The 24,114-nt window shown below is 41.4% G+C and overlaps 1 protein-coding gene across 1 annotated transcript in view; it reads right to left on the reverse strand.

Moving 5' to 3' along the window:
• Nucleotides 1-868: 868 nt before the first annotated feature.
• Nucleotides 869-24,114, reverse strand: part of sptlc3 (serine palmitoyltransferase, long chain base subunit 3) — an 89,186-nt gene continuing 65,940 nt past the window's right edge. The window contains exons 7-12 of the mRNA XM_020516920.2: nt 20,027-20,132; nt 15,445-15,664; nt 12,515-12,641; nt 11,697-11,832; nt 10,432-10,561; nt 869-6,528 (exon numbers count right to left, since the gene is read on the reverse strand). Coding sequence (XP_020372509.2) covers nt 6,415-6,528; nt 10,432-10,561; nt 11,697-11,832; nt 12,515-12,641; nt 15,445-15,664; nt 20,027-20,132 — 833 coding nt within the window. The 3' untranslated portion in view covers nt 869-6,414. The remainder of the gene's footprint in view (nt 6,529-10,431; nt 10,562-11,696; nt 11,833-12,514; nt 12,642-15,444; nt 15,665-20,026; nt 20,133-24,114) is intronic.

Genomic DNA, 24,114 nt, shown 5'->3' on the forward strand with positions numbered 1-24,114 from the left:
AATATATAGGGTCTAAATGTGACACCCAGTAATAATTCCCTGTGGATAAACACTTACGACATTCAGAACAAACTCTTTCTCCCTGTCCTTTACCGTTGAGTCAACCACTGACTTAAATCACTAATGTTACCACTAATTCCAAGTGCTGTCACTTCCGCTAACAATCTTCTGTGTGAATCTTGATCAAATGCCTTTTGGATATCCATTTAGCCAGCACCCACTGACACTGGTAATTGCCTAGGACAATTTCAGCATGATTTGACAACCCGTGGTGACTCTCTTTGATCATATTACTTGCTCAAGTCTCCAATGATAGATTCCAGTAACTTACCCACATCTGACATTAAATTAACAGGTTTGCAGTTACCAAATTTCTCCTTCTACCATTCTTAAATAACAGGAGTAACATTTGTAATCTCCAATTCAAACAGCCCCATTTCTGAATCAAGAGTGCTTTGGAAAGTTATGACTAATGCATCTGTAATTTCCGCATCAATTTCTTTTAATAGACTGGGATGGAAGGCATCGAGTTTTGGAGATTCATCTATTTCAATTTATACAGGATAGCATATGTTCTTCCAAAACAATCCTTTGTGGGCATTTCTAATGAAGGCATTAACCATCTTATTTTAATCTGGTATCTCAGTTGAAATACCAAAACAAGAGGATTTTTTTTAAAGGGACAATCACTGCTGTGTTAAGACTCAATTCTCTTTGCTCTCTAATTAAAGTACTGCGGGAACATTCAACCCTACATCCCAATTACTATAATAGGTTCCATTTTAAAAAAAAGCTCATATGTACTAGTTAATAGCAGTAATTTTATCAAGAGATTTAACAGAGATCATAGACAGAAAAGAGGCCAGCGTTAAGGGAACGCAAATGGCTTTATTTGCTCATGCCAATCAAGTGTCTTCATCAGATATACAAAACAAAATGATGTGACAAAAGGAATTGTAATTTCTTTCTTGTCCATTAGATATTAAAAGTCAGTACACAAGCATACACAAACTTTTCACACTCAATACTTTAAAGCACATGGAGGTCATACATAAATTAAATTTACAAATTAATCCTTGCCAATCCCTGTTAGTATACACAACACTGCTCACAGACCCAGTAGTATATCCTGCCATAACCTGAAGTCAATTATCTGAACAGAGGTAGGAGCCTTCTTTTGAGATTGTACGTGTTGGCCATGTTATTTCCTGTGTCTCAGTGCATGCAGTTAGAACTTAAAGATAAACCTTTGTAACTAGTTTCCTTATAGTTTATAAACTGCCACATTTAATATTGAAATTGCAAGTTAAATAATTTTTCTGCCATGTTTGTTTTTGCTCTAGGTGCCTAAATGTCTTGATAGAACTATCCGGGATTTATTTTCCCTCCCCAGTTGCAACTAGAAGTAGTAAACAATGAGATTTGCATGGACTGACTTACAATGTATAATCACTGGAGTTTAGAAGAATGAATGAAACCTTATCGAAACAAATAAGATTCTTAGAGGGCTTGGCAGGTTAAATACAGAGTGGTTTATTTTCCATCGTGGGAGAGTCTACAACCAGAAGGCAAATCCTCAGAGTAAGAAGTCATCAAGCTAAGACAGAGATAAGGAATTTCTTCTCTCAGAGGGTAGTGAACTTGTGGAATCCTTGACTACAGAAAGCTGTGGAGACTGGGTCATTAAATATAATTCATGGCTGAGAAAGTCAGAAGAGAGTCAAAGGGTAATGGGTAAAAGTAGAAAGTGGAGTTGAGGATTATCAAATCTGAATAGCGAAGCAGACTTGATAGGCGGAATGGCCTATCACTGCTGCTAGAACTTATCACAAACTATTAGGATGGGTTCACAAAATAATTCTATTGGACATCTTTTAACAAACATAATTAGACATTAAAATCAGGTCCTAATGACGTTGTAATCCCTTCAGAACAACATGGAAAAATTCAGGCTAAGGGTAGACAGTCACGTTTATCACAAATGCCGAATGAATTTTGAGGCAAGAAAGTGGTTGGCTTATTCAAGGTAGCTGTGTTATTGACAGGATTAATTCAAACCTGGTCAGAGATTGTGGGTTAAAAGTGCTTGCAAATCTAAGTGTTGTGGATTTTCAACGGTTTGTTGCAGTATTAGCTGAATCATTCCTAAATGGGTCCAAGGAACATCGGATTTTCTTTGCCTGCTTTCCTTCACCTAGATGAAAGTGTTGCAAAATAAAATTAGCTCAATATGTCCCTCATTCCATTTAACTGCCAGAATTGGACAGATACATTGACTCCTCTTAGTAAATGGCGCAGATACAGTGTCCCAATAAGATTGAGATGGTTAAAAAGTATAGAAACACACCATCCCTGTATGATTACAACCATAGATAACTACACTGGCCAGGAGGGTAACAAGACAATTTTTGATCCTGTGAACAGATTCTTGAACCAGTGAGCACATGTGTAAGTCCAGATGGATGATAGGTGCAATCCAATGAAAAGTTGCATGAATTTACCTCAACATTTTTCTGGCTTTCTAAAGAAAAAAGCTTTTTCACCAAGTCCCTCTCTTAGCTTGAGTTGTGAATGTGCTTAGGCTCAAGGGAGGAAATTGCACATTTTTAAGAAACCGGATTTACATTGTTTCATCGTTAGGTAACCTCGATGAGGATAGATTTGGCAAATGGTTTTCCACTGAGGAAAATAACCCCATGAAATCTGGGAATCCATCCTTCTTCAGGCCCATTGTTGCCTGATTTTACAGCTTTCAATAACTAGAAAAATGTGGTAATCGTCATCAAACCCGAATACTTATTAGGAATTCTGACCTTGTTCCTTCAGCATAGGAGGCTGTTAAACTTCAATCCAATGCAGTAAGTCAGACACAAATTAACAGAGGCAGGTTTACAGGTTATAGCCAATTCCCACTACACGTAAAACTGTAACTTTTTACTTTATGCTCAATGGGTGTTATCCTAAAAATGGCACAAATGTTGAAATTAAAAGACTTAGATGACTTTAGCAAATACAGTGTGAAAAGCAGTGTACACAGATGGAAAGGCAACTGTGAAAAGGTGCCACCACAGACACCCTGCTGTGCAAGCAAACATATGTCAAATTAAATCCAAGTTAGAAATTTGTGGTCCGTCAAGATGAGAAACAAGGGTATGGAGGGAAAAGGAGCACATTTCCTCCTGGGACACTCTAAGTTCAAACTGTCAGCTACAAGGCAAAGCAGTTGCCTACTACATTGTAACAGTCTCAAAATACCCAGGGGAAAGAAACAAGCATCTAAACACTTGTTCTTTCACAGTCCCCAGATTGTGAATTAAGTGACAGTGAATTGTGAACTAAATTAAGGATCAGATTTTTTTTTTCATTTTGGCAGGAAGCAGCTCTGTATCTTGGAAGTGTCCTAATAGGGTTTAAGGCATTTTAAATACTGTCTTTCTGACTCTGGCTGCTCAGACCTTCACCAGACTTGAGCTTGTCTTGGCTAGAAAGTGCCAGCCAAGACATTTTAGATTGGTGGCCAAGGAGAATTTATTTTACACCTGCCTCTGCCAACGAGCTTGGTATTAGCCTTACAAATCTGCACACCCCCTCAAAGAAATCACTCATGTCTATGTGCCAGCTACTCTCATATGACATTATTTAAGTGCCTCATGAGGCAGCCACTTGATCCACACACATACAATGCTGTCTTTTGTCCCACCGGACCTGATTGGAAGACAGCCATGCATTTCTGAAGTGCCTGTTCTGTCCTCAAGTCATCCCAAAGCACTTTACAGCTAGTGATCTACATTTGAAGTGCACCACTGCAGTACATAAAAGCAGCACCCAATTTGCACACAGCAAGCTCTGGCAAAATTAAAACAATCAAATAATTTTCTGTGAAATTGGTTGAGAGATAAATTTTGGTCAGGGTCCATATGGATAAGACCTCTGTGATTCTTTAAAACAGTGGGAACGGGATAGTGCTGCACTGGGGGTGTAGCCTAGATTTTTGTGCATGTCTCTGGCGCGGGATTTGAACCTGCAGCCTCCTGATTCCAAGATGGTGGTGCTACCAAACTGAACCACTGAAGCTGCAGGGAGACAAGTTACTGTTTAGAAAGTTTCAGGACAGCAGTGCTCATTGGTCTGCAATGCAGAAGTTCTCCAAAACCAACCACTTGACATAGCTTGCATCTGCAAGTATAGATCAGTGGAAATGGCACCATTTCAGCCTCCCAAACCAGAGAACCTTTAGTCAAGAAAGTACAAACAGTGTCAGTTTAAGTAGCATCCGAACGGACACTGGAGTTCAGCGCAAACAAAACTGCAGTACTGTGCAGGAGGAACTAATGCATTCTCTGCACCATATACCAGACTGCTCAGTGCTGCTAATAAAGCCATTTGCCAATGAGCTGAGGGGTGTTAAAACCAATTCCTCAAAAGGACTTTAAAGGAATGGAAATAATTGTTTGTGAATCTTCAATTTCAGTACGGTTTACCCTATTTTCAATCTGACTTCTTAAAGGGATGCCATTCTGGACATAGAATTACAGTCAATGACATTCGGTGAGACGACAGCAATACTGATACTGGAGGTAAAAGACAGTTAGAATCTGGACCCACTGTAATAACATATCCTGCTAAATTTATAGAATTTAAGCATTAATTAGAGGCACTGGTTTAGTATTACTACCGAGATTTCATTATATTATCTTTTCAATAATCTGGAAGACATTGAATTTTGCAAGTTTTTCCATTTCTTCTGAAGGGACAAAGTAGTAACAATTTTGGATATGTGCATGTTATGATTTGAGCTACATGTTGGGTTCAAGAATGGAACAAAACAATCACTACAGTTTAAAAAGAAAAGTTACAAGCGTTTAAGCAAAGATCAATATTCTTAAAAACGAACAACCTGTGGAAAAACTGCAGTAATACAGATTGTGTTTTTAAATGGCAAAATTTGCCCTTAGTCATGGAGCTGCTTCACTACAGGATAGATTGGCAACTTCGGGATGTGAAGGGACCTAACTGATGACTATCACTGTACTAAATCATATTGAGAAGCATGGGCTTTGAGTGATGCTGAGCAATACTGGGGTCAAGCAGTCCCTTGGTCAAAGACATTCACTCAGAAGGTTCAAAATCAGGGCTGGACTGGAAGCACTGAGTATCCAGCTTTCCCTGAGGGGGGTAGAAAGGCCTTGTGATCATCATCTCAAGGAGAGTCACAGCAGCAGTGGTCAAGCAGGCAACTGTGGCTTGGACTAAGGAACTCCAGGGCCCAGGAAGGCGAGAGGGGATCTGAACTTGGGTCAGGGGCCCTGGACAGGAGCAGCATTGGAGCGCATGACTTATACCCTACCACTGAGAAACCCTTCCCTCCCTCCCATGGGCTGAAGGAAAACAGCATAGGGTGGTCAAGCGGCATGTAAAACCTAGATTATTTAAAAATGAGGCAATGAAGATGACTGAAATTAACTATTTTTAAAAATATCAAATGTGGATAGAAATCTGAAGTAATTAATCATTTTTTGCTTCCCTTAAAAAAGCCTTTTATCCCTCAAATATTACACACTCGTGTGAAGGAAAAATTTCACATTTTAAAAACAATCCAAACCACTCTCTTCGAACATTCAGAATATGCCTTGCATTCCCCCAGGATAATATTTTAAATTAATCTCAGCAGGACTTTAGATAAAGGTTTACAAAAATTATAATTTCTGTATTTACAGGTATATTATTTTCCACAACTTTCAACAAAATTCCATATGATTAGGCAATTCTTTGGTAACAGTTTCCCATCAAAACATCCAAAGTTATGAATAATATCAGCCTGAAAATCTAATTGCAGGTGAATTAAATTCTAACAAAGACCCACCCAAAAATGCCTGAGTTTAACTTTTGGTTAATTCCTGAATGCATATTTATTACAATAGTTGCATAGAAAGATTTTTTTAAAAATTTAAATTCTCGCCTGGAGTAACAGCAACAGTGCTTTTTAAATAAATTTTTTTCGTTTTTTTTAAAAAATACTCCAAAATTGACAAACTGCACAAGTGAACAAACATCTGAAGAAAGGACAGCTGCAGGACTTGTGAACCAAACTCTTTGATTTCTTTCTCTCTGGTCTCTCACTTCTCCCACAGTACTGGGCACATTACAGAGGAGCATCTGTCTGAGGCCATCAGCGGTGTGTTACTGGTGAATAACTGTGCCCTAGGGGTTGCTTGTTGGCTCGCTCTCTACACGCTCGGATAGGTTCATCGCCTTGCTGCAGCCTCTCGCTGCTGCCCTTATTCCCCCACCCACCCCCGATTCACGCACATTAAAGAGGAAGAGGCGCATGCAAACGTATGCTGTTTCCGTCAATGGGGAGTGGTAGAGGGGCACATGTGGTGTAAACGCTTATGCTCACACTGCAGAGGTAGTTCAGTCTTCCAATTCAAAGTCTGACTCGTTGTAGAGCTCAGGACGAACAGAAGGAGACTGCCTGGAGTACTTGACTTGTAGGTAATCACCCATTTCATCCAGGACATTCAGCACCTGCAATGGTTTAATATTTATTAAAAAACTGTGCTTATATAGCATCTTCACAACCAGAACTATCAGGGAGCATGACAGCCAATGAAGTACCTTTGAAGTGTAGTCACTATTATAAAAGCAGGAAATACCACAGCCAATTTGAGCACAGCAAGATCCCACAACCAATGTGATAAAGGGCAAATCATCTGTTTTTGTGATATTGATTAATGGATTAGTACTGGCTGGGACATCAGGGTGAATACTCTTCCCTTCTTTAAATAGTGTCATAGGAGTTTACCTGAGGGGACATAGGAGATTTTGGTTTAATGCCTCATTGAAAGGCAGTACCTCCGACAATGCTGCACCAGGAGTATCTGTCTTTATCATTGTGCCTAAGCCCTGGAGTGGGATTTGGACCCATAGCTTTGTGGCTGAGAGCTAACAGTGCTAGCAAGTCAGCAAGCATCCTTGGACAGCACTTTCCAAACCCACGACCTCTGCTCCTAAGGGAGGACAAGGGCAGCAGGTGATGTATGGGGAACACATCAGCTGCAAGTACACCATCCAAGTCATATACCATCCTGACTTGGAATGATATCGGCCGTTCCTTCATTGATGCTGGGTCAGAATCCTGGAACTCCTTTGTAATAGCCCTGCACTGTATGGACTGCAATTGCTCAAAGCAGCAGCTCAGCACCACCTTCTCCAGGGCAATTACGGATGGGTAACGAATGCTGGCCCAGCCAGTGATGCCCACATCCCATTCAAGAATAAGATAAACTGATATGGTTGACTCAGTTATGTCAAACTCAGCCTGAACTTTGGGGAAGGATGGATACTGGCCAGTTATGTGCCTGACTGACACTTCAACCAGTCAAGATTGCCCATCAGTTCCCTGGACCCAAATCAATCACATTATATAGAGTTATTAAAGAGCAGATGCAGAACCTTTAACCCATTAAATCCATGCTGGCTCTCTGGAGAGCAACCCTGAAAGACCCACTCCCCTACACTCTCCTTGTAACTCTGCAATTTCATTTCCCTCAAGTGCCCGTCCATTTCCTTTTTCAAAAATCTTTGATCATCTCCTCTTCTACCAATCTTGTGGGCAGCAACATCCAGGTTATTATAATAAGATTAAAAAACCTCTTCCTCACATTCTCTGTATCACACCTCCTAAATCTTTAAACCATGCCCCCGCTCTCTCAGACAATCAGCCAACGAGAACAGCTTTTCTTTATCTACGCTGGATGCTTCTCGCAAAGCTCCCATCAGACTCCTCTGCTCCAGTGAGAACAGCCTTTTACAATCTAACCTCCTTGTGAAATTCCCTCAATTGAGGATGGCAGGACTGTCCTACAAGGAGATATTGACTTTATTGGGCCTGTATTCACAGCAGTTTAGAAGGATCTAAAATGTGTAAAATTCTAACAGGGCTGGGCAAACTAGTTGCAGGGAGGATATTTTCCCTGGTTGATGTGTTTAGAATGAGGGGCAGACCCTTAGGATACATGGTAGAGCATTTAAGACTGAGTTGAGGAAAGATTTCTTCACACTCAGGTTAGAATCCTATGGAATTCTCTATCACAGAAGGTTGTGGAGGCTTGAAGAAAAAGATAGATAACCTTTTAGATTTTAAAGACATCAAGGGATATTGGAAAGAAGTGGAAATATGGCATTGAGATAGACGATCAGCCATGATCATATGGAATGTCAGAGCAGGCTCGAAGGGCTGAATGCCCTACTCTTGCTCCTGGTTTCTACGTTTTTGACCTGGCAACCATTTGGTAAACCTGCTCTACATCATCTCAAGGGCTTTCATACCATCCTCAAAGGTGGCTTTGCCTGGGCAGATTCTGGTCTAGTCTGAGGCAGCTAGGATGTCTGTTTTTAATAACTGAGAAACAACTGGTGTATCCACAAGGTCACAGTGAAGTCAGACAGTAAATGGAAATGAAAAGACTCAGTTGGGAAGGGATGCCCATCCAAATGTGAAACTCACTGCCCATTAAGAGCTATTGACGCTGGAGATCAACTAATAACTTTGACACCTAAACTGACGTCTTTTGCTTGGCAAAGGTGTAACAACAACAATAACTTGCATTTGGACAGTACACTTCAAGTAATTAAAAAGCCTCAAGTGAGTATTAACAAAACATAATTTGACACTGAGCCAAGTCAGGGAGATATCAAGGCAGAGTATGATTTTAAGGAGCATCTTAAACAGGAAAAGGGAGCAGATTTTGAGAGGGGGTGAGGTGCAACCGGTCAAAGGCATGGCAAACAACAGTGGAATAATTAAGATCAGGGATACTTAGGAATCTGTGGAGTGCAGTTATCTCAGTGGGTTATAGGGCTTGAGGAGATTAGAGATACAGAAGTTGTGGAGCCAAGGTCAGTTAATATAATTTTGATACAGATCAAGTATGATTTCATTGAATACTGAAGGACTGACTGTCCTCCTCCTGACTCTAGTCTTCTGGAGCCACAACGTTAAAAGCAGAAAGAGCTGGTCTGTTTCAGGATCTGAACTGTCACCAAACTGCCCTCTAGTGGCTTGCATCAGAATGCTTGAAGTTGATCCCAGACAAACAGCCAAAGAGAACCATCAAGCACCTCATTAATGTACGAATGAAACTTTTTGGAGCTTGGGAATTCACACAATTCCAGTTGCAAAAAGACCACCCAGCCATGAAAAATGCCCAGCCGCTGCCTTCATGAAGAAGTTGCATACAGTCCCTGTAACTTGAAACCTGCCGAAGGCACTTCACTGGAAGGGAGCATTGTGGGGTCTGGTGTGTATTATCTCCCCCACCAGCACTGCTTTCACTTAGTCCTTCACTTGTTTTCCTCCACGCTTTTGATTTTTCTTGCATCATTGTCTCTAGTTGGTCGAATTTGTTAGCAGTTACTACATTTGTTAATTCAATGGGTGAATCAATGGTGGGTCTTCAATAAAAATAGAAAATAAAGGAACAAAGAAAGGGGAAAGAAGGGGTTGGTATCTATGCCATTCACATCCATGCCTGGGTCTCTCTGGAGAGGGAGCACGGTATGTCAACCAGGACCCTCAAGGCTTTGAGAGATGGCATGGTAGGGGCTGGGGTGAGTGATTTCCCCCCATCAACACCAGTTTGATTTCGTTCCCTCCTGTATCCCATCTTTTTGATTTGTTTTTTATTGCCACGCTGCGTTTTCTGGGGAGTGTTTGTTTCTTTGTTAATTGATAATGAGGTAATTGGTTGAACAGTTGGTGGATTATTAAAACAAAAAGCTTTTGGGGTTCATATGGAGTACTGCATGTGTTCCTATCTCTGGGCCAGTGGTCCAGTCTCAAGTCCTACCTACCACAAAAGGTGTGACCCATTCCATATCCTAATAGGTTGAAAAAAAAGCTGGATTCTTTCCAGAGAGGTGTTGGCTTCTGGACAACAAAAATATCCAGAAGGGAAAGGTAGAATGTGGTCTTTGCGCTAAAACGTAGATTTTAAATAAAACTCTTATAAATCTCAAAGATTTTTGCTGCCTGATTCTATATGAATATTGGTCTGGGATGAGCAAGAACTGCTGGCCTAGCCTAGTTACAACAGTCAGTCAGCACTGGGCTAGCATTTATTGAATTCAAATTCCACCATCTACCATGTCCAAACACACATCCCCAGACCATAAGCCTAAATGCCTGGAACACTAGATCAGTAACATTACCACTACACCACTGCCTCCCCCATAATGCAGCTGTCCACCCAAGTCCCTATGTTTAGAGCTGTGTTTCTTATTTTGTACACTCCGTGCTCTTCACCAGCTGTGAACACCATGGATATGTTATTGAGAAGTGAACTGAAAAAGCGTTGCTTGAACAAAGATTCAACCCAATTGAAAAAAATGAAAATTGAATGTTGGTGGAAATGCTCAGCAGAAACTCACCGTGTCCAGCATCTGGCGTGTGTGGGCTGCAGACAGGCAGAAGCGAGCCCGAGATTCCACAATGGGAGTGGCTGGAAATCCCACTACTACTACCCCAATGTTCTTCTTCAGCATTCTCCTGGCAAACGCACTGAAAGAAGAGTGTCTCATTATCACACAGCTGTTTGAGAAACAATACTATAGTGACAGCAAAAGCTTGCACTGGAAAGCACCTTTCTTATGGAAAAGTGTGCTCAATAAAAGATGACACCAAACTACATATGAAGATATGAAATACGAGTAAAATTAAGGCCCCTTCAGACTGCTCCATCATTTATAAGATCATGCTGATGTGTTTGTTTTCTCCATTTGCACATTAACATCCATCCCCAACATCTCTGGCTCCCTTGCTTAACAAGAATCTATTCATCTCTGCCTTAAAAATATTCAATGACCCCCGTCTCCATCGTTAATTTAAAATAAAACAAAAACAGTGTGCTGGAAAAACTCAGCAGGTCTGGTGGCTTCAGTAGAGAGTAAAACTGAATTAAAGTTTCAAGTCAAGTGACCCTTGGTCAGAATTATTCCCTTCAGCAATTCCTGTTTTTTATTTCAGATCTTCAGCACATGCAGCTTTGTTTTACAGAATTTGTCTAACTCAGCCTTGAATACGTTCAACAATCTACCATAGTGCTTTTTGAGTAAGACAATTCCACGGACTCATGAGCTTCAGAGCTGGAAACTGTGTCCACCACGTTCTGAGGCAGATTTCCAAAGTTGCAGAAACCTCAAAAATAAAATTCTCTTCATCTCTGTCCTAAGACAATATTGGGACAGAGGAGCGACAGCTTGTTTAAACTGCTTGGTTTTAAGGAGCATCTTATAGAGAGGTGGAGGATTGGAAAGTCTGAGAGGGAGAGCCTAGAGCACCTGGGCAGTTGAAGGCATACTACCAATGGTGGAGTGATAGAAATTGAGGATGTTCAAGGTGGCAGGAATTAGAGATAGGCAGAGATCTTAGATGGTTGTGGGGCTGGAGAGGATTCCAGAGAAAGGGATGATGATTTTAAAATCAAGTGCTGACAGTCTAGGAGCCTGCATAGGCCAGCGAGTACATGGGACAGTGTGACTCGGTACCAATGATGGCACGAGGCTGTATAGGAGGATGGGATAAAACAATGAACACCAATCTGAGTTCATATAGTGCCATTAACCCAGGGAATAAAGATGTCTTTGATATCTTCTGCAGGCGGTATGAGCTTGTAAAACAGGCCAGGATAACATACCCTACTTTGCCAGGCATGTACAACAACAAGGGTACCACTGGAGAATCGTCGTTCCCATAAGTGATGAAGCCCATCTCATGCAACCGCCGTCGGAAATAACGGGCGTTCTCTCTCAGCTGACGCACTCGCTCAATACCTGCGGGGAAACAGAAGGATGCAAAGAGCAAATGATGCACTCCTCAGTGACAGACCCATGTGTGCACAATTTGTATTTTATAAAAGAAAGGAATAGTGACTTTCACGGCTTTAGGATGTCTCAAAGCAGTTCACAGCCAATGAAGTACCTTTCCAAGTGTGGTCACTGTTATGATGTAGGAGGCACAGTAGCCAATTTACACGCAGCAAGCTCCTACATTCAGCTATTTGATAATGATCAGATTAGATCAGAATCATCACTTTTGTAATGTTAACTGAAGGCTAAATATTGACCAGGGCCCAGGATATTATTTCTTTGAAATAATGACATACTATCTTTTGGTCCTTTGGTTTAACATCTCATCTGATATACAGCACCTCTGACCATACAGCGCTCCCCAAGTACTGACAGGGATGTCTGCCTTAATCATTGTGCTCCATTCTTGGAGCGGGACTTGAACTCAAACCTTCAGTGGTGATAATGCTACCCCTCCTAAGCCTCAGTTGACTATCATGTTGGTAAAGGAGGAAAAAATATTCTGCAATTCACTGACACTGGGACTTCTCATTTGAACCGTCAATAGTAACTCAACGGCATGCATACAGGGTACAGGAAAAGGGAGTTGTAAGATATGCAGTTATCACGCATTTAAAAAAAAAATCAAATTCCATTCCTTTCTCACCTATTGTCGTTCCATCAAGTCCCATGATACATTTTAGTGATCTGATAATCTGTTCCACAATTGGCGGAGGCATTGAGGCAGCATAGACAGCACTATGAGAATATGCTCGTAAATAATCCACAAGCTCCTGTGCAAGGTTCAAATAAGAGAACATGACTAACAGGTTTGATAAGGCCAAGCTATTTATTGTTCAAATGCTAACATCCGGAGTACATGAAGCTCAGCCTAACAGCATTACCAAACATGAACACTGTTCATAAATTTCTCTTTCCCCAGCCAAATGTAGCCCATTTAAGTAAGTCACAACTTTCACAAACATCCAAGTGCTTGAGATAAATTAGAGGTATATTTACAGATTTATTGAGGTAACAACGTTCAGATTTCAGCACTGCAATAGGGAAGGATTATATACACATTTCACATGGATAAACACTTAAAAATAAAGGAGGGTTTGCGTGGTTCATGACCTCCAGATGGCTCAAAGCCCTTTACAGACAACAAAATAAGTTTTTAATAAAGCATGGTCACTGTTGAATGGCAGCAGCGACTTGAGCACAGAAAGCTCCCACAAACAGCAAGGTAACAATGAATGAGAATCTATTTCTTGTGTTGATTCAGGGATAGTGGAATGGAAGATGTGGACATTCGCACTGCCGTTCAGAATTGTGTATTGGGGTCATTCACATCTGCACAAGTAGGCAGACAGAGTTTTGGTTTAACAGCTCATGTGAAAGAGGTCACCTCCAATACTCAGAACTCTCCTAGTACTGTACTGGAAAGAAAGACTACATAAATTTGACCACTAGAGAGCAGATAGACTCAAATTCATAGATACTACAATACCACAGAGTTCCTGTAAGGGACGCTGTCGCTCATGATCTTCAGAGTCTCACTCCTTCAGCTGTCAGTGATAGAGGTGGCATCAGACACAGAATTTATAAGCAAAATTCAAAGGGTCATAGAATGGATGCGAATGTATTGAACAAACCTAAGTTGGCTGTTAAATCTTTAGTCAGTTGGAAAGGAGATATAGGCTTCTATTGATTAATATGCAAATTCCAGAATTTCTTTCAAGTCACTGCCCCAAGATAACTAAAGGTTTTATCAGCATACCAGAGGTGACATCTCAGGTCAGACACTGCATTTTAGATGTGAGGCCTTGTTTAGAATGTGTCTGTTTTAACTTGGGGTCAAACTTGTTTTATTTCCAAAGTAGGAATTTATAAAATGCCACATTGACTGTCTACAAATTGTGTGCTTTTTGAACAAAATAGAACGTATTACAAATCTACAAATGCAAATTCACCCTATAGATGCACATGTGCGCGTGCGTGTGAGAGTGGGGCAGAAAGAGAGTGTATGCGCATGTGTGCGAGGGAGGCAGAAGTGTGCGTGAGGCAGGGGACAGGAGTGTGTGCATGCATGAAGGAGGTAGAGTGAGTGCTCATGTGTGAGAGTGCGCATGTGAATGTGTGCACATATAGTGTGGTGCAGCATGAAACCAAGATCCCGGTTGAAGCCGTCCTCATGGTACCGAACTTGGTTATCAGCCTCTGCTTTGCAAATAAAACCAGTCTGACTCCAAGTTAAAACATAGTCAGATTCTAAACAAGGCCTCACACCTAAAATGCAGTGTCTGACTGGAGATGTCACCTCTGGTATACTGATAAAACCTTTAGTTATCTCGGAGCAGTGACTTGAAAGAAATTCTGGAATTTGCATATTAAATCAATCAAAGCCTGCATCTCCTTTTTAACTGATTGATGATTTAACATCCAACTTAGGTTTGTTGAATACATTCGTATCAGTTCAATGACCTTAGATGTTTTGCTTATAAATTCTGTGTCTGATGTCACCTCTCTAACACTTGAGGAATGAGCGAGAGTCCGAAAGCTTGTGTTTTCAAATAAATCTGTTGGACTATACCCTAGTGTCGTGTGATTTTTGACCTTGTCCATCCCAGTCCAACACTGGCACCTTCACATCAAAGCTCACAATCTTGATTTTCTCTCACATCGCAACTGCTTCTCTTGCAAATCATTTTAACATTGTACTGCCCTCTGGTTTGCAATCCTTTCTTGAGTGGGGACAGTTTCTCTCCCTCTGCTCTGTCTAAACTCTCAACGGTATTGAATTTTTAAAAAAAAAAATCAAATCTCTTAATAGCCTCTCTCTTCTCTAAAGAAAAGAATTTCAACTTCTCCAATCTATCCTCAATGCTGATGCTTCTCATCCCTGGAATAATTCTTGTAAATCTCTTCTGCATCCTCTACAGTGCATTTACATCCTGCCTATAGCACGGTAAGTATAGTAAGTGCAGTTTGATCGAGGAGTTATTTTAGTGCCAAAGCCAAGTTATGCCTCAAATGGAGAAATTTGAAATTTACTGATGTCCTTCTTAAGGAGATTATGCACGGAGAGCCAGAGTTACCCAGCTTTGCTTAAAACAAAGGAACGTCATAGGCTCGAGACAGTTCATACATTGTGTTGTTTCTGTAACATCATTTTGATGCAAACTGTATCATTATGCCCAAGTGTTTAGTCAACAAAGGCAGTGCTTGGGAAACAAAAGCTTGGACACTTGCATGACATTATACACAATTGTTGTGTCTTTCCCTGGCTCAGAGCCTACAAAATTCCAGATAGGATACAGGATGATGTGGGGTGATGATGAGATTCCCCAACACAGTGGTGAAGCAAGTTAAGATAAAATGTTCAGAATGATTCTCGTCTATGAAAATTCAACATCTCCCATTAACTAGAGGCCAGCAGTGTACAAGTCACTAACTAATCCATCAGGGATCTTTATTCAGACAATCCCACTTTCTATCGTCTCATCAGATAACTGAGGGCCCTGAGCCCGGAAGACACTGCAGTAAATCTGAGGGAGAGGGGGCAAGAGAGAGAGATTGAAAGATTTCAAACACTACCTTCTTGCCAGCGACATATCCTCCAGTTGCCCCAAAGCTTTTGGTAAAGGTGCCCATCAGCACGTCAATGTCTGTGGGGTCAACAGCGAAGTATTCGACCACACCTCGGCCTGTTGCCCCCACTGCTCCTATACTATGTGCTTCATCCAGGTACAGATAGGCTTTGTACTTCTTTTTCAAAGCTACGATCTCTGGCAGACGGACCATCGAGCCTTCCATGCTGAAATAAAAGCAGCACACTTAGTAACACAACATATTGTTGCTTCATGCTCGAAAAGCTCCCGGCACCATGAGAAGTAAGATCACTTTGAAAACCTCTGGCTTGAAACATTGTGAACAGCAGACTGCAATTGAGCAACATACTTGAAAAAGTAAAATGCGCTCTCAGGACAAAGTGGAGGGTCGAGGCAGCTGGCATTAATTGGACACACTTTTCTAAAGAGCTTGCACAGGGCTGGCTGGCTGAATCATCTCCTTCCACACTCTATGGTTCACCATCAAGCACGCCACTTGGTACCTCATAAGTGGCCTGGCAGCTACGTTCTGCACTAGTGAATAGTGGCTCTGTCCTTGTGAAACTGTAACCATCAAATATCCGAAGGGTATTATGGAGAAACATGACAGCCCAAAGCTTCTCAAACCTTTTCTATCTGTGACCCCATTTTAATGCTTGACAACTAATGCAACCCCAGAATGAAAATTTGAGGTTCTCGTGGTGTAGTAGTAATGTCCCTACCTCAGAGCCAGGAGACCCAAGTCAAAGTCTCACCTGCTGAGGTGTGTAATAACATCTCTGAACAGGTTGATTTATATAAAAAAAAAATCAAGAGATGAGTTCCTCATTACAAGCACTGTTCACCAGGACAATGTGTTATTTTTAAAAAGCTGGGTTCTTCCTCATTTTGCTGTCAGCAAACTGAAAATGGTGTTTGTGCTTAACCATAGATTCACAACAAAAGGCTGGTAAATCTCTGCAAGCCTTTTGTTGCCTAATTCAACAGATAAATATCAGTCATTTAAATATAACAGATGTAATTTCCATGTTGATGACCCGCTGTTTGAATTGTCTTATCTGTCTCCAGGTGAACACATTACCTGTTGTTCTCTCTGACAGATGCTGTCTGACCTGCTGAATATCTCAAGCATTGTTATTGTTTCAAATTGTCAGCATCTGAAGTCTTCTGTTTTTGTTAAAGCAATGCAGCAATGACCAGATAATAATAGTCTTTTTTTGTGATAGAGTCATACAGCATAGAAACAGACCCTTCGGTAAAACTGGCCCACTTCGACCATGTTCCCAAACTAAAAGTAGTCCCACTTGCCTGTGTTTGGCTCATATCCCTCCAAACCTTTCCTATTCATGTACTTATCCAATTTATTTTAAATGTTGTAAGCGTACCTGCATCCACCATTTCCTCTGGCTGTTTATTCCACACATTATCCACTCTAAATAAGTTGCCCCTCGTGTCCTTTTTAAAACTTTCTCCTCTCACCTTAAAAATATGTCCCCTAGCTTTGAGCTCCCTACCCTAAGGAAACGATCTTTGCTACTCACCTATGCCCCGCATGATTTTATAAACCTCTATAAGGTCAACTTTCAACCTCCTACGCTCCAATGAAGAGTCCCAGCCCATCCAGCTTATTTTTATATCTCAAACCCACCATTCCCGGCAACATCCTGGTAAATCTTTTTTGAATCCTGTCCAATTTAATAGTATCCTTCCTATAGCAGGGCCACCAGAACTGCACACAGTACTCCAGAAGAGGCCTCAACAACATCCTGTACAACCTCAACATGGCATCCCAACTCCTAAACTCAAAGGACTGAGCAATGAAGGCAAGCGTGCTAAGTGCCTTTCTAACCACCTTGTCTACAAATTTCAAAGAAATGTGTACCTGAATCCCAAGCTCTTTCTGTTCTACAACACTACCCAGAGCCCTACCATGAATTATAAGACCCGCCCTTGTTTGTTTTACCAAAATGCAATACCTTGCATTTATCCAAATTAAACTCCATCTGCCACTGCACAGCCCATTGACCCAACTGATCAAGATCTCTTTGTAATCTTAGATAAGTTTCTTTACCATTCACTATATCACCAATTTTGATGTTATCCGCAAACTTACTAACCATGCCTCCTAGCTTCTCATTCAAATTGTTCACATAAATGACAAAAATGGACCCAATACTGATCCCTGTGGAACATCACTGGTCACAGGCCTCCAGTCTGAAAAACAAGCCACTACTACTGTCTCCTACTGTTAAGACAATTTTGTTTCCAAGTGGCAAGCTCACCCTGAATTCCATGTGATTTAACTTTACTAATTAGTCTACCATGTGGAACCTTGTCAAAGGCTTTACCAAAGACCATGTAAACTACATCTAACCCTCTACCTCATCAATCATTTTGGTTACTTCCTCAAAAAAACTCAATCAAATTTGTGAGGCACGATTTACCTTGCACAAAACCAGGCTGATTATCCCTAATCAGTCCTTGTTTCTTTGAGGGATAAATTGTAATCAGGACACCCGCCCCCTGCTCTTTTACATCTAACTGAGGGAACAGATGGGGCCCAGGCTAACATCTTATCCAAAATATGGCACTCCTGCCATCAGAGAACTCGGAGCACTGGCCCAGATTTTGTATGCCCAATTTGCCAGAGTGGAATTTGAACCCACAGCCTACTGATTTCACTCATGTTACATACCCCTGGCCATCTCCACAGAGCTGGGGGTGTAAACCTGCTTTCTTCCCTGCAGTCAGTGCGGCTTAGCATCTGATGCAGCAACACGACCCTTTTATCTTCCAATTAAGGTAGTATTGTAACCGGGTACAGCAATTGCTACTCTGTCACTGTGAAGGCACTGCCAGGGACAACAGTCTCTTTACAATACTGCATTAGACACTGGAGTCACTGTGGAGAGAAGGCACATCCACAAACAGGAGAGTCACCTGCATTTCTAGTGAAAGGGAGGCAGCTTAAATGTGGCACACTACACATTAGCTTGCTGGTGTTGAACCAAGAAAGATACAGGCAGGCAACATGCATCGATGTACAGCAAGATGAATGTAACAATATGGCAAGTATATTGAATAACAGTTTGCATTTACATAATTGCCTTTTAATGTAATCAAAATTCAAAGATACTTGTCAAACAACCATTTTTTGACACAGTCACAAAAAGATACAAGGGCAGAAAACAAAGGGCAAGGTTGAAGAGTTTGGTCTTAAGAGCACGAATAGACCATTCAGCCCCTCAAGCTTGTTTCCCCCATTCAATGAGACAATGGCTGATCTTTGACCTAGCTCCATATACCTGTCCTTGGCTCATTTCCCTTAACATTTTTGTTTAAAAATTACCTACCTCAGACTTTAAATTAATTGATCCTGCATTCACTGCCATTTGTGGAAGAGTGTTCCAAACATCTACCACACTTTGTGTGAATTGCTTGCTAACATCTCTCCTTGAATGGTCTGCCCTAATTCTTCGGTTATGCCCCTTATTCCAGAATTCCCAATGGAAATAGTTTATCTTGAAAACTTCAATCGTATCACCCTTTAACCTTCTAAATGCTAGTAAAAACAGGCCTAATTTGTACAATCTCTCCTCATAACTTAATCTTTGAAATCCAGGTATCATTCCTGTAAGCTTATGTTGTACTCTCTTCAAGGTCAATATATTCTTCTTAAGGTGTGGTGCCCAGATCACGCTCAGTACTAACTTCCGCATCCTTATATAACAATTGTCTGGATATAAAGGTCGACATTCCATAGCTTTCTTAATTATTTTTTGCACCTGTTTGTGACATTTTAAAGGTCTGTGCACCTGAATGCCCCAAGTCTTTTTGGGCATCCGCTGCATTTAACTTCATACTATCCAGAAAGTATCCTGATCTATCCTTTCTCAGTCCAAAATAGATAACATTTCCTTACACTGAACTCCACCAGCCATAGTTTTGCCCTTTCACTTTGTCTATCAATATCCCTTTGTAATTTTATGCCATCTATACTGTTTACAACCCTGTCAAATGTTGTGTCATCATCAAATTTGGATTTTTGACTGTCTATGCCATTATCCAAGTCATTAATAATGAATGTGAATAATTGACGTCCTAACACAGATCCTTTTGGGACACCACTAGTCACACCCCACAGAGATTTTCTTTAAATCTCTACTTTGTTGTCTGCCATAACCCATTTCCCAGCCCTTAATTTGCCCTCAATTATGAGGGCTTCTACATCAGTCAACAATCTCTTACATAGGACTTCACAGGCAAGTGAGACTAGTTTAGTTTAGGAACATAGTCGGCAAGGATTAGTTGGACTGAAGGGTGTTTCCCATGCTGTATGACTCTTAGTCCATATCAACAAAAGCTGAGGTTTGTCAGGTATGACTTTAAAGGAGGAGAGAGAAGCTGAGAGGTTTAATAGGGGAATCCACAGTTTATTGCTGCTGAAAGCACAGCAAATGGTGGCACGTCTGAATTGGGAAAGTATGGCAGGACTGGAGGAGAGCGTCAGCTCTGGTTGGGAGCAGCGAGCCCCTCGGGTGAGGTTCTAAATTAACAACATGCCTTACCTGTAAATTCCCTCCACCACAATGAGGATTTTCTTCCAGGGTCTGTGGGTTCGGGGCTGCCCATTGACCACAGCATCCCGCAGAAGCTTCTCCAGGCTCTGCAGATCTGTGGAGAAAGACAGATGGAAACTGAGAAACCCAGCTCAGTGGTGACTGCGGTGTGTTTCTGTTTTAAAGAAAATGCATATTGTAATTCACACGTTTGCAGATCAATCGATTTCTGTCTTGAATATGCTCAATGATAGAGTTTCTACAGCCCTCTGGGGTAGAAAATTCCAAAGATTCATCAGTCTGAGTGAAGAAATTCCTCCTCATCTCAGAATATTGGCCTGTCCCTTATCCGGAGATTATGTCCCCTGGTTCTGGCCTCACAAGCCAAGGGGAACCTCCCATCTATATTCCTCTGCCACATCCCGTAAAAATTTTATAAGTTTTAACAAGATCACCTCTTACTCTTTTGAGCTCTAGAAAATAAGCCTAATTTAATCCCACCATCCCAGGATTCGCATTTCCTCTAAAGAAAGTACATCTTTCCTTGGAATAAGGCAACCCAAGCTGTACACTTTACTCCAGTTTCACCAAGAGGTCATACAATTACAGGTAGACATATTTCCTCCAGCACTCAAATCCTCTTGCAATGAAGAGCAAAAGCATGCTGTTTGTCGTCTTAATTACTTGCTACACCTGCAACCAACTTGTGAAGCCAGTCATAAAGCATGGAAACCGGTTCTTTGGTCCAACTTATCCACGCCGATCAGGTTTCCTCAACTGAACCAGTTCCATTTGCCTATGATTGGCCTACATCCCTCTAAACCTTTCTTTTCCATGAATCTCCCCAAATATCTCTGAAATGCTGTAACTGTACTCATCTTTACCCCTTCCTTTAGCAGACTGTTCCATATATTCGCCACTCTCTGTATGAAAATGTTGCCCCTCTCACCTTAAACGTATGCCCTCTAGTTTTGGCCTCCTCTACCCTGGTGAAAAGACCTTGGCCATTCACCTTGCCCATGCCACTCATGATTTTCTAAACCTCTATAAAGGTCACCCTTCAACCTCCAACTCTCCAGTGAAAGAAGTCCCAGCCTCTCCTTGTAGCTCAAACCTTCCAGTCTCAGTAACATCTTTGTAAACCTTTGTTGCACTCTTTCCAGTGTAATAACAGCCTTCCTACAGCAGGGCACAAAACTGTACACAGTACTCCAGATGCGGCCTTACCAGTGTCTTCTACAGCTGTAACATGGCGCCTCAACTCCTGGACTCAATGCTCTGACCCATGAAGGCAAGCATGCCAAACACCTTCTCCAGGTGATGCCACTTTCAAGGAACTATGTACCTGCACCCCTAGATCTCTGTTCAACACTCCTCAAGCCCAACCAATAACTGTGCAAGTCCTGGCCTGGTTCGTCTTAGTGAAACGCAATACCTTGCATTTATCTGAATTAAAGCTGAGCAGTGTGGCTCCAGTGCAGATATCATTGTTAGTGATGTTGTGCTGCCATTTGATATTTGTGACAGGTGAGAGACAGTATTGATGGAAAGGTTGCTGCTGACACATTTGTTTTCCCTACGGGTCGATGATTAGCACATACAAACATGGGGCAGGAGCAGGAAAAGGCCAAATCACCCCCATACTGAATGGAAGTGCAGGTCTCAAGAGGATCATGGCTGATCACACTACTCCGCATTTCTGCCTTATCCCTGCCTCCAGATAAATATTCACCCCTTTCTTACCAAGAATCTACCCACCTCCATCTTCAGCACATTCAAGGACTCTGCTCCCCCAACTTTTGAGAAAGTGTATTCTGGAAACCAATGACCCTCTGCAGGAAAAATCTCTTCTTGACTAACTCTTAAATGGGCGTGCTCTTAATTGGCCCCTTAGGTCAAATATGACATGTAGGTCTGGTTTGACCTTAGGTAATTGCCAGGCAGGCACAGGGCTGGTGCCAGTGACAATTAGTACAATAATTACCAGTTAATCTCTCCTTGGTGTTGATTAAGGGAGAGGGGGTATGCAGAACTCTTGGCTCTTGGAAGAAGAGAGCTGTGGTATTTCCTGCAAACAATTCAAATGACCAGGCAGTGCATCTCATCTGAAAGACAGTGTCTGTGATAGCAGTGCAGCACTTCCTGGACGCAGCATTGGAATGTTTGCCTCTATTAGCTACAAATTTCTGGAGCAGATCTTGAATACAAGTTCTGATTGAAAAACAAGTTCAGCATATTAAACCAACACCTCTAATTTTCCCCACACACTACAAACACTACAAAGACCCACAGTCTGTACACAACACACCTTGCCAAGCAATGAGGAGACTTACCTACACAAGATTTGCATTTTGGGAGAACAAATAAGGGCAGGATTTATACAATTAACAGTAGGGCCCTGGGTAGTGCTGCAGAACAGAGACACCTAAGGGTTCAGGCACATAATTCTTTGAAATTTGCATCACAGGTAGACAGAGTGGTTAAGAAGACATTTAGCATGCTTGCCTTCATTGCTCAGGCCTTTGAGTATAGGAGTTGGGATGTCATATTGAGGTTGTACAGGATGTTGGTGAGGCCTCTTCTGGAGTACTGTGTGCAGTTCTGGTGGCCCTGCTATAGGAAGGATACTATTAAACTGGAGAGGGTTCAAAAAAAGACTTTCCAGGATGCTGCCTGGCATGGTAGGTTTGAGCTATAAAAATAGGCTGGGACTTTTTCATTGGCACATAGCAGGTTGAGGTGTGACATCATAGCGGTTTATAAAATAATGAGGGGCATAGATGAAGTGAATAGCAAAGGTATTTTCCCTGGGGTGGGGGAGTTCAAACTTAGGGGTCATATTTTTAAGGTGAGGTGTTAAAGATTTAAAAAGGACATGAGGGGCAGTTTTGTTTTAAACACAGAGTGGTTAGTGCTTGGAATGAACTGCCAGACGAAATGGTGGATACAGGTAGAGTTACAATATTTAAAAGTCATTTGGATAAGTGCATGAATAGGAAAGGTTTGCATGGGCAGGTAGGACTAACTTAGTTTGGGAACATGGATAGTATGGAATAGTTGGACCAATGAGTCTACTTCCATGTTGTGTGACTCTATTAGATTGCATAACTTCAACTGTGCAAGTGATATGAAGATAAACATTTTAGTCATTCACGCCCGAGAAAAGGAAATTTAAAACTCCATTTCGCATTTGGAGGGATTGCTACGCAATACGAAATTTGAAACTGCTGTTTGTTTTAAAGTTTATTGCAGATGAAATTGAGGTTTGACCTGAGTAGTAGGATTTTAAGTAGACAGACTGGTAATTGGTTTACTAAAAATCATGGTAGGTGTCAAATTGTGATGATAATATAAATTAAACAAGTAATCATAATTCATAAAAGTTATAGATAATCATTAAAAAATAAATGAAGTAATAACAGGACTGCACCATTATTTGAGATATTTCAGTGTACTAGTAATTAAATGCATTACAAACCACAGGTTGCCATAATACCATAAGATGTAGGAGCAGAGTAAGGCATTCAGATCACGAGCCTGCTGTGCCATTCAATGAGAATATGTCGCTGACCTGATAAGCCTCAACTCCACTTTTCTGCCTAATCCCCACAACTCTTCATTCCCTTATTGATTAAATATCTATTTCGGCGTTGAACATACTAATGGCCCAGACTCTTCAGCCCTCTGCATGAAAATCTAAGGTACTTAGTTGAGCACTTGAAATGCCACTGCATACAAGGTTATGGGCCAGGAGCTGGAAAATGGCATTAGAAGAGATGAATGCTTGATGACTGGTGCGGATATGATGGTGCAAAGGGCCTCTTTCAGTGCTGTAACAACTCGAGGTAAAAATCGCCATGGTTGCACAGGATTATAGAGTTGCACTCTCAATAGCAAGGGAACTGGTATAAATGATTTGAATCCGAATATAGGAGGTATGGTTAGTAAGTTTGCAGGTGACACCAGCATTAGTGGTGTGGTGGACAGTGAAGGTGGTTATCTCGGAGGATAACCAATAGGCTGACAAGTATCAAATGGAGTTTAACTTAGATAAATGTTGAGGTGTTGCATTTTGGTAAAACAAACAAGGGCAGGAC

Source organism: Rhincodon typus, chromosome 9 (genome assembly GCF_021869965.1).
Source record: "Rhincodon typus isolate 14 chromosome 9, sRhiTyp1.1, whole genome shotgun sequence".
NCBI classification, from domain to species: domain Eukaryota; kingdom Metazoa; phylum Chordata; class Chondrichthyes; order Orectolobiformes; family Rhincodontidae; genus Rhincodon; species Rhincodon typus.